This window comes from Oryctolagus cuniculus, chromosome 9 (assembly GCF_051225735.1).
Source record: "Oryctolagus cuniculus isolate XC-2025 breed Fujian yellow rabbit chromosome 9, ASM5122573v1, whole genome shotgun sequence".
In the NCBI taxonomy this organism is placed as follows: Eukaryota; Metazoa; Chordata; class Mammalia; order Lagomorpha; family Leporidae; genus Oryctolagus; species Oryctolagus cuniculus.
In genome coordinates this window covers 118,337,680-118,350,432 of record NC_142875.1, presented here as the reverse complement: position 1 = coordinate 118,350,432, position 12,753 = coordinate 118,337,680, and the positions used below count along the sequence as shown (strand labels likewise).

The 12,753-nt window shown below is 46.4% G+C and overlaps 2 protein-coding genes across 3 annotated transcripts in view; both read right to left on the bottom strand.

Moving 5' to 3' along the window:
- LOC100009330 (cGMP-inhibited 3',5'-cyclic phosphodiesterase 3A) overlaps positions 1-2,277 on the bottom strand; it is a 333,186-nt gene extending 330,909 nt beyond the window's left edge. The window contains exon 1 of one of the 2 annotated variants that reach the window (XM_089303908.1): positions 1,903-2,277. The gene's annotated coding sequence lies outside the window, so the exon portion shown is untranslated. The remainder of the gene's footprint in view (positions 1-1,902) is intronic. The other variant, XM_051850837.3, reaches the window with a different exon arrangement.
- The window catches only part of LOC149124738 (cGMP-inhibited 3',5'-cyclic phosphodiesterase 3A-like), a 111,819-nt gene extending 107,739 nt beyond the window's left edge, over positions 1-4,080 (bottom strand). Inside the window, exon 1 of the mRNA XM_089303914.1 lies at positions 3,036-4,080. Within this exon, the coding sequence (XP_089160040.1) occupies positions 3,036-3,947 (912 nt within the window). The 5' untranslated portion in view covers positions 3,948-4,080. The remainder of the gene's footprint in view (positions 1-3,035) is intronic.
- Positions 4,081-12,753: the final 8,673 nt, after the last annotated feature.

The following is a 12,753-nucleotide window of genomic DNA, read 5'->3' as shown; positions in this document are numbered from 1 at the left end:
TGGATATCAAAGTCACTTAGAAAAGATGCAGACACCTCCACAGACAAGTGGTCATTGTCATCTTCACTTGACCAACAAAAAAGATGAATGTGCCACGCATGTCCACAAAGTCTACCTGGATGCTGAAGGCACTGGGCTGGCAGGCCTGACCTCAACGTCAGGAAGATGCTATGCGCTCTGTTCTCTGCTGAGAGTAAAGATACTTTCCCTCGAATTCCCAGACACACCCAGGACCTGATTAATTCCCTGATCAAAGACTAGACCTAGTTCTCCTTTCTTTGCTGGAAATCATCCTTATCACTGCACTGTAAAACTCAGTCTCGCGTGTAATATCCAATCCATGGTGTTACTGACGCTAAAGGAAGTATAGAAGGGGGACAGGGAAGGAGGAGAAAAACATACCTGTCCACTGGTTTAACCTCTGAGGATTTTGTCATATATTCTCTGCCCTTTTAGAATTGAGCGCCACTGGAGACAGACGTCACAGGCAAGAGGCCACTGTCATTTAGGCAAAGGAGGAAATGCTTTAATTCTTACACATTCAAACCTCACAGTGAGCAAGGCCCAATAAAGCTTTTCAAGAGGCCCCTAAGCTACTTAACTGCACTTGTTTCCTCTCTGCATTGCCTTCAGAGCAGAAGGGGTTTCAGAAATGAACTCATCAGCTCGCAGAAGGGGGAGTTGTTGCACATTTGTTTTATAGTTGTTTTGATTCTTGGCTTTGTCAAGTATGCAAATGACAGTGGTACACTTTGCACCCTTAATCAGGAGTTTGTTTCCTTATGATAAAACAGATAAGACATTTACTATATAGCGCCTGAACAGAGTCAGGGCAATATCTCATTCCTCAGCCTATCTTATAAGATACTGCCCAAGTTAGTTCCCACCCACTCCCCACAAGGATCCTTAACAGCGACTCTGATACTGTCACACCTAAAACAAGTTTTCAGTGGTACATTCACACACAGACACACACGAATTAAAACTTCCAGGATCCAAATTTCTACAATGTAATCTTGTTTTTCTATCCATCCTAAGAGATAAAGTCTCTTTAGAACATTCTTTATGAACAGTCTTTTTTTAAAAAAAAGTAACCAAAAAATTACCAAACTAGATTACAAACATGCATTTTACAACAGCATTAATCAGCAAGACATTTTAAAAAGCAATGTTCAGTTGTTCTTTTAGGTTTGCAGATGATTCAGATTTTTCATTTATCAATTTAAACCAGAGAAAACCAATAAAAACAATCAAATCAGCGGGTTAAGGTGGTTAATTCACCCAAACACCTCCTTTTCTCAAACCCACTCTTACCTCTTTCTAAACACTAGGAAATTTCAGAAATTTACAGATTAAGTGATATTAATTTGGAGTTGAGTTATTTGCGATAAAATACAGATTTTCCTCAGAGATTATGATTCAGTTTTGGCAATACCACATCACACTTCTCTGAATTAAAAAATACTATGTTCTAAACATATTTAAACTAGTGGCTTTTTTATTTAAAAGATATGCTCTCCTGTAACTACTCAAAAAAAAAAAATCAAAGGTGCTTTCTTTCTAATTAGTTTACTACCCCCACACCTTGATTTATTCCAAAGATGCTCAAATTCCTTCCAAAGGCAAGTTTCCTTGACTTGTTTGCACCCTCAGTCTTGGAGTAAGCTTAAACCTAAGAAATATCTGTTTTATCTAAACAAAAAGCTCAATAAGTGCGTTTGTTTTAAAATAAACACAGACTGATGCTGTCATCCATGCTGCTAAATACTGTCAAACAATCACAGATCCCTGTAATCAATTCCATCCCAGAAACAAGCTGGCCACCCACACCACATGATGATACTATTTCTTAGAAATAGTGAAACAATTACCCACCAAATAAACGGAGAAGAAAATGCTTACCGTCTCTTAGGATATTCTCTCACTCCTTCACAGTGTCAATGTGTGCCACAGGTGGACATAAATTTAAATGGGCCAAGTGTAAATTTCCACTGGCTGTGCACACTTGTTGGATCCACCATCAGGTGTCAAATTGGCTTCAAGGAGAGTCTACCAGTTAAGGGTGCCTTTTCAAATACACTCTGTATTTAAGTGAGAATCTGCCCTTTTTATCCCCTTTAAAGCAACTCTTCCATGGTCTTAAAATGCGCAGTGACAATAGTCATCCCCCAGATGGTTTGAACTGTTGGAGCTTCACTGTTAACTCCAGACTCCTCCTCCTCTCTGAGAGCTATCTGTATCACCAGCCATCTAAGGAACACTCTCCTGAGTTAATCTTTCCTGTAAAACCAGCCTCCGTCCATCTGAATCTCTCAGCACGCACCGCAGAGTGTACGAGCTCAAGGGATGTGATTTTTAGTTGACACAGCAGTTTGCACTTTCTCCACAGTTCTGAAGTTCAAACATCTGATTCCCCAAATTTGAAGTTTATGGTGATGATATAAAGCACAGTAGCAGGCAAACAACGCACGCCCCTAAATTATACTTAAAAACAGATCTGGCAGCACCACATGCAAGTCTCTCCAAGTAAAACTAAGTGCAAAGCCAGACTACCCATCAAGAGCACCTTCAAGCATGTCTCGCTTTTGCTCTGGAAGCTTTTTCCTGGTTTTCACAGGTGTTTGTCACTTCACAGGACATTTAAAATTTCTTATAAGGAAGAAGCTTTCTAAAAAGAAATGTAAAATCCACGTGGTCAATGATCACCCTCTGCTTAAAAAAAGAAAAAAAAAACCTAAGTTTAATTCTAAAAGTTCTGCTCAGGGAGCAAAGACAGCACTTGAAGACGTGTGGTGTGGGGACGCGTGCACCAGGTGCAACCAATATAACAAGCGGGCCCAGCTGTGGAAACCCAGCACGCACCATCTAGTTTTGTTACTCGCTCACGTTACAAAATACAATGAAAAAGCTGCCTATGAGGTCCAAAGTTAAAGTCGCTTTTCCAGGCTACCTTCCCTCTAGTTCCCAGCTGGATCGAGTTTTCCCCCGGAGCGAGCGAGCGAGCGAGCGAGCGAGCGAGCAAGCCCGGGGCTTACCTGTTCCCGCGGTATACAGGGCAGGGAGGTCCTCCGGTGGGACTTGCTGCCGCCGCCCGACATCTCGGCCGCCACCACGGAGCTGGACCGCCGCCTCCGCTTAAACCCCGGGCTGTCCTCCTTGGTCCCCGCAAGCAGCCGGGACCACAGATGCTCCCTCGGAGCCGCCGACTGCGGCAAGATCTGCTCCACGTACCTGGCCAGGAGGATCCCCAGCACGCCGGCCAAGTACGCCAGGTAAGGTCTCCAGGCGACCTTGAACCTCTCCAAGGAAGTGAGGGACACGGTCCTGACCGCGCTAGTCAAGGCGATCATGGGGACGCCCAGCTTCAGCCTCAGCACCAGCCATGTCGCGGCGGCCAGGCAGCTGAGCACCACCCCCGCGGCGGGCAGCGAGAGTAAACGATCCTCCCCGACGCCCAGCCCGAGCTGCACGAGCGCTTCCCCCCCGCAGCAGGCGGCCAGCAGCGCGACGGCCAGAGGCAGGCGCACCCCGGCGCGCAGGAGGTACAAGCCCATCCAGAAGAAGGCACACAGGAGACTGAGCAGCAGCGCCGAGGGCTGCAGCCAGGGGCTGAGCGGCGCGCCGCCCCCGGGAGCGCCTCCCCGAGGGCTGGGGAAGACGCCCCCTTCTGCTCCCGGGGCAGCTTCCTCCTCCTCCTCCTCCGCCGCCTCCTTCTTCCTCAGCTCCAGGTCACAGCCGACCTCCCCGCGGACCAGCCTCACCAGCAGCGCCAGCACAAGGGACAGGGAGCCCGCGCACAGCGCCGAGGAAAGTTTCCGCGAGCGCCGGAGCGGCCGCAGCACCAGGGCGCCCCAGCAGCCGCTGCAGCCGGAGCTCGGGCGACGACGGGAGCCGTCCCCGGCAGCCGCGGGGGCCTGGCTCGCCCCGCCCGGGCCGGGCTTGTCCATAGTGCGCGCTCCTCGCCGGATCGCGGGGCCCCGACAGCCCCGCGCGCACACCCGAGCTTCCCAATCCCACCGCGGCACTGCCTCCGTCTTCTCCCCAAGGCCCGCGGTCCGCTGCCAAGTTCCAGCTCTCGGATAACTCCCGGAGAATGCTTGATGCTCCAAAGCGACTTGCCAAAGTGGAAAGCGAGCCCACACCGGCTTCGCCTTTTCTCTCTTGGAATCGCCTGTGAAAATGCCCTGCTCCACCCCACCCCCCCACTCTCCCACTCCCACCCCCACTCCCGGCTGGTCTCCTCCCGGGGTCTCTTCCCACTTCAGAATTTTAAGAGCTGCCCGGGGCGTCCCGCGCGCGGGGCCCGCTGGCGCCGGAGGAGCCGGAGAGCGCGGGGCGAGCCCAGAGCCATCGCGGGCGCAGCTCGGCGCGGCGCGGCGCTGCAGCGCGCCGGGCCCGCGGCGGAGGGAGGTTTCCCCCTGCTCGTCCTCCCTGCAGCTCTTGCTCTACCACTCTTTCTCTCCTCGGCAGATCCTCCTCCCCGGCACGGCCCCAAGACCCCAATCGCCATTCCCTGGGGCGGGACGCAAGGCCTCCGCCACGGCCGTCCGTCCAGCTCCTAGCAAAAGGCGGAAGGAAAGCGGGGGGGAAAAATGGGAAAGGGGCTGAGAAATAATCGAGAAGTTGCTAAGTCCCGTCGGAGAGAGACTCGGGCCTGGAGACGGGCGGCTGCAGCCGGAGGAGGGAGGGAGGCAGGGCGAGGGAGCGAGTGAGCGCGCTGGGGAGGAAGGGAGGAGGACGGGCCAGGGAGGGGAGACGGGAGGCCGAGATTTGCTTTTTTGTTTTTTCCCTCCTTTTAGGTTGCAAGGTCGGTGGTGATTTGCACTTTTGCAGAAGGGAAGGCACTACTTGCAACTGTGTGAAACACGCAACCCGAGTGGCCGGCGGTCCCGCGGGCTGGCTGGCTTTAAAGCCAACTCCCTAGGAACGCGGTCTGGGCCCAGCTCCCGCCCCTCCCCGGAGGCGGCGCTGCTCGCAGCTCCCTGGCGCCTTCCCCGGGCGGGCGCGCAGCCCTCGCAGCCTCGGGCGCCGCACCGGGGGCCGCACGCGCTGCCCCGCCGCCCAGCAGCCCGCCGCAAGCCCGGGGTGCGGGGTGTGCGGCTGCCCCTGAGGCTGCGCTTTCTAGGAGCTCAGCGCCGCGGATGGGGCGGCCCGTGCGTGGCTGCTGGGCAGACGGTGGGGACCCACACACTTCCTGTCATCTTTGGCGACACCCACGTCTACACTCGCTGATTTACAAATGCCTGTAGGTTCTCAAGTTAGGGCCAGTAGCAAACAGATGTCTAATGAGCAGCTGCGAAGTCTGTTTTTCAACAGAGAACGCAAGCCAGACCTGTTGGTTCCAATAATGGAAGAATCTCCAAGAACTGTCAGACCACAAGAGCCTTAAGAAGGAGGTCCTTCATTTAAAAAAATAAATTGTAACTAATTTTTTTTTCAGTGACATGAGTATTGACCAACAGCTGTTGACTGCTGACGGTAAAATTGCATTGAGATTAAGCGAGCAGAGCCTCAGGAGGATTTACACAATGAAGTAGCGCGCACACACACGGTGACACGCATAGCCCATCTGCAGTGAGGAAAACTGGTCCCTAGTTATCAGTGATTTCAGATGCAGGTACTGTAGTAATAGTTATTTGAGAAACTAAAGGATTTTTTGGATGGAGAGTTGTCATTCCCTGGTTCACCCCCCACCCCCCAAAGGCCTTGCAATGGCAGCAGCCTAGAGCCTCAACTCCCTCCTGGTCTCCCCTGTGCTTGGCTGGAGCCTAGCGACTTGAGCTATCAAGGCTGCCTCCCAGGAACTGCATGAGCTACGCGAGCTGGAACCCAGTATGGAATCCACATATTTCCATGCAAGATCTGAACATCTTAATTAGTGTCAACACTGGCTCCAAAAGGAAAAAAATTTAAATTTGGGGCAGTTTATTTAAAATAATAAAATAGCTGTTCAGTAGACTTGTAATAAAAATTTAATCAGGGGTCAACGCTGTGGCACAGTGGGTTAAGCCTCCGCCTGTGGTGCCAGCATCCCATGTGGGTGCTGGTTCTAGTCCCAGCTGCTCCTCTTCTGATCCAGCTCCCTCCCTGCTTGTGGCCTGGTATAGCAGTAGAAGATGGCCCAAATGTTTGGGCCCCTGCACCCACATGGGAGAGCTGGAGAAAGCTCCCGGCTCCTGGTTTCAGATCAGCTCAGCTCCAGCCATTGTGGCCATTTGGGGAGTGAACCAGCAGATGGAAGATCTTTCTCTCTGTCTCTCCCTCTCTCTTTAACTCTGCCTGTCAAATAAATAATAAATCTTTAAAAAGTAAATAAAAATTTAATCAATGCTCCTTTGGGAATGGGTTTCTCCATTAAACTAAAATAAAAACATGGTAGTCCTTCGTTCAGTTCTAATATGGTTATCTTAGATGTCATTTGCCTTCACTAATAACATTAACAGTAACCCAATTTCATCTTAATTATCTTAACATTCCAGGTGAAAGTGTGTTTATAGCCTGAAGTATTTGGGTAATTGGTTCAATATGCCACTGTATTTTGTGTGTAGGGATGAAACTATGAAAAAATGCTAAAAGGAGATACTTGAGATAAAATTAATTCACTGGGAGAAGGTGGCTTAAGTTTTAGACTTAGCTTCATGGAAAACAGCCTGCAGCCATCAGAGGCAGATATTAGTATTAATATTGTCACATAAGTGGGTATGAGAGGTTCGGATGGCAAAGCTTCCCTCTGGCACGTATCCAGAACTGTGCTACCACACGGGAGCACAAGGTGGGCAGCTAGTCAGTGGCAGTGGGCACCATCTGTTTAATAATTAAGGAACCAGGAGCAGCAGTGTCTTTGCCAGCAACAAATGAGCCCCCTGGCATGCTCACATACCTCCATGAGTTTCCTTTTTAGACACATGATTCATAAGCCAGATCCTACCTGGGACACTTCAGAGTAAGAAATCTTGATTGGAATATCATGCTTCCCTTGGCATCAAAAATAGCACATTAAGGTTTAAAAAAAAAAAACTATAAAAATCTGGACTTATACCAAGGTTAGAAAGAAAAGCATCATGAGGGAAATTGTAGAACATTTCGATTTTCTGTCTTTTACCCCCACAATTATCTCAGTTCTTTAAAAATGATAAAAACTCCTAAGAGATGGAAATTAATTTTTTTAAGTTGGAATAGAGAAAAATAGCATTTGTTCATGGCAGCAAAGCCAGAATACTAGGTTTTGTGTTAGATGATGACATCCTGGAGCTGTGCAATTGTATAACAAAGGCAGTGCTCTGGCATCGAGGTTTTTCCTCATTTTCAGCAAAAATCTTAATCAGAAAGTTCTCTGGGACAGGCATGGTGGTGCAGAAGGTTAAGCTACCATTTGATACACCAGCAGAGTGCCTGCTCCAGTCCTGAATCCGCTGCTTCTGATCCAGCTTCCTGCTAATGCATCCGGACAGGTAGCAGATGATGACACAAGTGCTTGGGGCCCTGGCATCCATGAGGGAGACTTGGATGGAGTTCCAGGTTCTTGGCTGCGGCCTGGTTTAGTCTGAAAGATCTCTCTCTCTCTCTCTCATAAGCAAAAAAATACACATTTTTCAAAAGAAAATTGTTGAATCCACCAAAAGACAGATGTTAGATTCTTCTCTATATTACCATCTAGAACCCAGCTGCAAGTGGACAAAAACAACAAACACTCCTGTTGGAGAGAGGCAGCAGGCTACAGGGCTGTCCCAACAGACAGGTGCCTTTGGAAGAGAGTATCCTAAATACAATATATTAGGCCGGCGCCGTGGCTCAATAGGCTAATCCTCCACCTTGCGGCGCCGGCACACCGGGTTCTAGTCCCGGTTGGGGCGCCGGATTCTGTCCCGGTTGCCCCTCTTCCAGGCCAGCTCTCTGCTATGGCCAGGGAGTGCAGTGGAGGATGGCCCAGGTGCTTGGGCCCTGCACCCCATGGGAGACCAGGAAAAGCACCTGGCTCCTGGCTCCTGCCAGGATCAGCGCGGTGCGCCGGCTGCAGCGGCGGCCATTGGAGGGTGAACCAGCGGCAAAGGAAGACCTTTCTCTCTCTGTCTCTCTCTCTCACTGTCCACTCTGCCTGTCAAAAAAAAAAAAAAAAAATACAATATATTGCAATACAGAAAGTAGACACAGCACTCATATGTAAGTACTGCCCATTTTCTTCACACAGTGACGAATCCTAATTCAGATACTTACTACACAGGAAACGAATAAAGAAAGGGTTATATATAGAAAAAAACAGTGCAGCATGGACAAGAGGAAAAAAAAATTAAATTTGACCTGATGAAGCTCTGCAATAGTCAAATCCAGCTAATGTCTTTTTTTATTAGTTCTTCGTGAGGGGAATCTGGTAACTACCCCCATTCCAAGTCAGTTTTACTTAATCAAATGAAGGTAAGAGAATTCTATTATAAAACCCATGAAGTTTACACTCCAGTGTATGAGTTCACTCATTCTCCAATACCTCCATGGCCTCTATGCTTTTTGCCAACAGATACCTAAAATATATATCCAAAACAAGATTCTTACTTTCTAATTCCATACCTCTAACCCCTACAATCCACACACCCAAGCTCTCTTTTCATTCTTCTCTCATCCACATTAAAAAATTAATTAATTAATTAACAACCAATCATCTCTGGTTGTTTAGGTGCCAAAAGAGCTCATGGCCCTTGTTTTTCTGTTTTTTCCTTTTTTGCTGTTGTTTTGGTTTTTTTGTTTTGTTTTGTTTGTTTTGCCTTACCTCCAATCTATTATCAGATTGATGTGATTCTATCTCTAAAATACATCCCAAATGCCTATACTTTCCACCATCCTTAAAAAAAAAAAAAAAAAAAAGACCTGTCTCAGCATTGCTGGCCAGGACAAAGCAAAAGCTAACTGGTTTTGACTTCCTTATAAGTCATTCTCTGTTCAGCAGACTGACAGTTTAAAAATGTAAATTGGGGGCAAACATTTGACAGTTAAGATGCTGCTAGGGTTGGCCATATTCTATGTTGGGGTCTATGAGTTCAAGTCCCAGCTTTTTTTTCCATTCCAGCTTCCTGCTAATTCATATCCTAGGAGGCAGCAGTGATGGCTCAAGTACTTGTATCTGTGACACCCACATGGAAGACCTGGATTGGGTTTCAGCCTTCTGGCTTTGGCCTGGCCCAGTCCCTGCTATTGTAGGCATTTGCAAGTAAAACAGTGGATGGAAAATCAATCTTTCTCCCTCTCTGCCTTTCAAATAAAAGTGAAAATAAAATTTTTAATATAAACTGAATGATACCTGATGCTTAACACTATTCAAACTCTGCACACTGCCCTTAAATAACTTGAAGTGCTCACAACAACAAAAAGGACCTTCTTGACCTTGCAAAACCACTCTGACCTCTGCTCCTATTCCAATTCTGCTTCGCTAAGGCAACAAAGTATGCATTAGAATTTTCTTGAATAACAGGGATGTATCCTGAGCTCTCCAACATGGTGGCCACTAACCACAAATGGCTCTTGAGGAACTGTGTTCTTGTATTTTATTTTAATTAGTTTAAATTGTAATCACCTCATATAGCTAGTGGCTACAATAATGAAGAATGCGTTTCTCATACCTGAAGCTCTCTTGATGTCTTTTATTATGTGTCAAATCAAAAAAACTTCTGCTCGAGACGTTAGTATCTAAGGTTTTCACATAGCTGACCACTTTGGCTTCATCAGCTCTGACCTCAGATATGACTTTTTTCAGAAAGGTTTTCTCCCAACAATCTTATCAAGCAGTTTTGGGACACCCCATGTGCGCATTCATATCACGCTACCCTGGCTCATTGTATTTATAGCACTTATCATTGTACAACATAGTCTTGTTGATTTATATGTTTTCGTGTTTATCATCTGTCTCCGTTGACTACAGAGTAAGTGCCATGTGAGTAGGATGGTGAGTGTCTTTGCCTCGTTCACTGTGTATCTTTAGTTACCAGAATAGAGTCTAGCACATGGAAGAAGTTCAATACCTACGTGTTGAATAAGTAAACAAAGTAGATGAAAAAATAAATACATGATGGACGATATAAATTGAAATGTATTTTTAAAATACATTAATCCTCCGCCTGCGGCACCAGCATCCCATATGAGGCCTGGTTCTAGTCCCAGCTGCTCCACTTCTGATCCTTCTCTGCTATGGCCTGGGAAAGCAGCAGAAGATGGCCCAAGTCCTTGGGCCCCTGCACCCACATGGGATACCAGGAAGAAGCACCTGGCTCCTGGTTTCGGAATGGCACAGCTCCATCTGTAGCGGCCATCTGGGGAGTGAACCAACGGAAGGAAGACCTTTCTCTCTCTCTCTCCCTCTCACTGTCTGTAACTCTACCTCTCAAATAAATAAATAAAATCTTTTTAAAAAATCATTATGAAATTTAAAGATCGTTTTCATGTATATTTATATTAGTAGTTCTTGAGGATTCTGCTGTCCAAGTTAGACCAATGGGCAAAAACATGCAAATAACACTTTTACAGAAGGTTGCTTAGAAAGATTTAAATTACTCTAGCTATTTAAACTGCTCATCTACTAAAAACATGAGTATTGTGAAAGTTTTGAGAAATTTGTATTGATTACCAGGTGAAATATCCAAAATCCACAGCAGTTTCCTGGTAGACACAAGGGAAAAGGAGATCTAAGTATAAGCATCTGGGTGGCAAGTAAGCTGAGAAATGCAGAATGAGAAATCTGAATGTAAATGATTCAAAAGTCACATTTCACATCATGAACCATGCCAGTTAACAATACAACTTCTGGATTTGAACTTAGTTTTAAAAAGCTGTATTGCCAAGATAAGTATTATTTCTTTAAGTATAAACGTTTTGTGCTTTAAAATTTTATTTCTTTGTTTTCATTTATTTGAAAAGCAGAAAGAGAGCTGTCTTCTATCCTCTGGTTCACTCTCCAAATGCTCACAACAGCCAAGGTTGGGCCATGCCAAAATGAAGAATCTGGAATTCAATCCACATCTCCCATGTGGGTGGCAGGGATCCAACTACTTCAGCCATCACCTGCTGCTTCCCAGGGTGCTCATTAGCAGGAAGCTGGATTGGAACTGGAGAAGCCAGCACTGAAACCAAGCCACTGCGCCAAACACCCACTCCAGCTGGTCTTATTTAAATCTTACGATTTCACATGTAGTTAACAAAAATGTGCAGAAGCTTCCCTCTCTGCGGAATGCCACCTTTCTTTGTAGTTTCCAAAGAATGAAGTCATTGCTGTGGATAAATAATTGTGAACTAGCACAAAAATGTTAAGGAGTAAATGCACAACATGGGAAGCAATTGTAACCCAGAAAACTGTTACTAACACAGAATCACACAGTCTCTAGCACAAACCACTAGACAGCCCTGTTTCCCCTCTATGCCATCTACACTGACATCCTCTGACAGAGCTGGCCTTGCCTAGTCACATCTTGAGTGTTAACGGCTGGCTCCACCTTTTCTTTTTTTTTTAAAGGGTTTTTATTTGACAGGTAGAGTTACAGACAGCATGAGAGAGAGAGAGAGAGAGAGAGAGAGAGAAAGGTCTTCCTTCCGTTGGTTCACCCCCCCAAATGGCCGCTACGGCCAGCGCTGAGCTGATCCGAAGCCAGGAGCCAGGTGCTTCTCCTGGTCTCCCATGGGGTGCAGGGGCCCAAGCACTTGGGCCATCCTCCACTGCCTTCCCAGGCCACAGCAGAGAGCTGGACTAGAAGAGGAGCAACTAGGACTAGAACCTGGTGCCCATTTGGGATGCCAGCGCCACAGGCGGAGGATTAGCCAAGTGAGCCACGGCGCTGGCCTCTGGCTCCACCTTCTCTAAACAACCACTAAGGAAATCAGGGTGGTTTAGGTTCACTGCTTTCCAATCTTGTTCACCTGTGGCCCATGTAGAACATGGTGCTATTTCCTTGTCACATCAGGTAAAAGGACAAGGCTTCAGGCACAGGGCCTGGGGAGATCAAAGTGTCACACACATCTGTAGCTTGGGATATCTAGCTGAGGATTTTTGAGACACCTAGTGTTTGACTCACTAATAAAATATAAAGACCCTTAAGTAGACTGTTAACAGAAGCACAGATTTAAATAAGCATAGGGTTGGGGCTCATATTATGGCAAACTTAAAGGGGTAAATCAAGATGTTAGTACCCTGCTGATTACTGTATAGCCATTCCTTGTACCTAGTTCCAATCATTTTCCCATATAATTCTCTCATTTGGTCTACAACACAAATGCAGGACTTTGGAAATGAGATGCCCTATCATGAACAGACTTAGAATCTAATTCTTTCCTACCATACATTGATATATTCTACATCACATCTGTTATCTTCCCTGAGAATCTCAGGAACTCATCAATCACTATAGCATCTCCTTTCTCTGAATTGGCTGGCCCTATAACCCTTAGAAAACTGAATTATTGCATAATAATACAAATATTAAGTATTTTGTTCAATAATGAAAACTTTTGTGATATCACCATGCTTTTTACATAATAATCTTACATGCATATATACCCAAAGATGACATTCGATATAGAACCGAAGACTTAAGCTCCCCTTGCAGAATTCTTTATACCTTTCATGTCTCAACCCCAGTGGACAAGACTATTTAAGAAGGCAGAAACACTGGGCATAAGAGTAGAGCATAGAGCAACTGAGCTTAACAAAAGTACTGTGAACAGTTCATTGATGTGAAAATCTGTTTTTAGATAAAGAGAAAATTATAAATACTATGAATA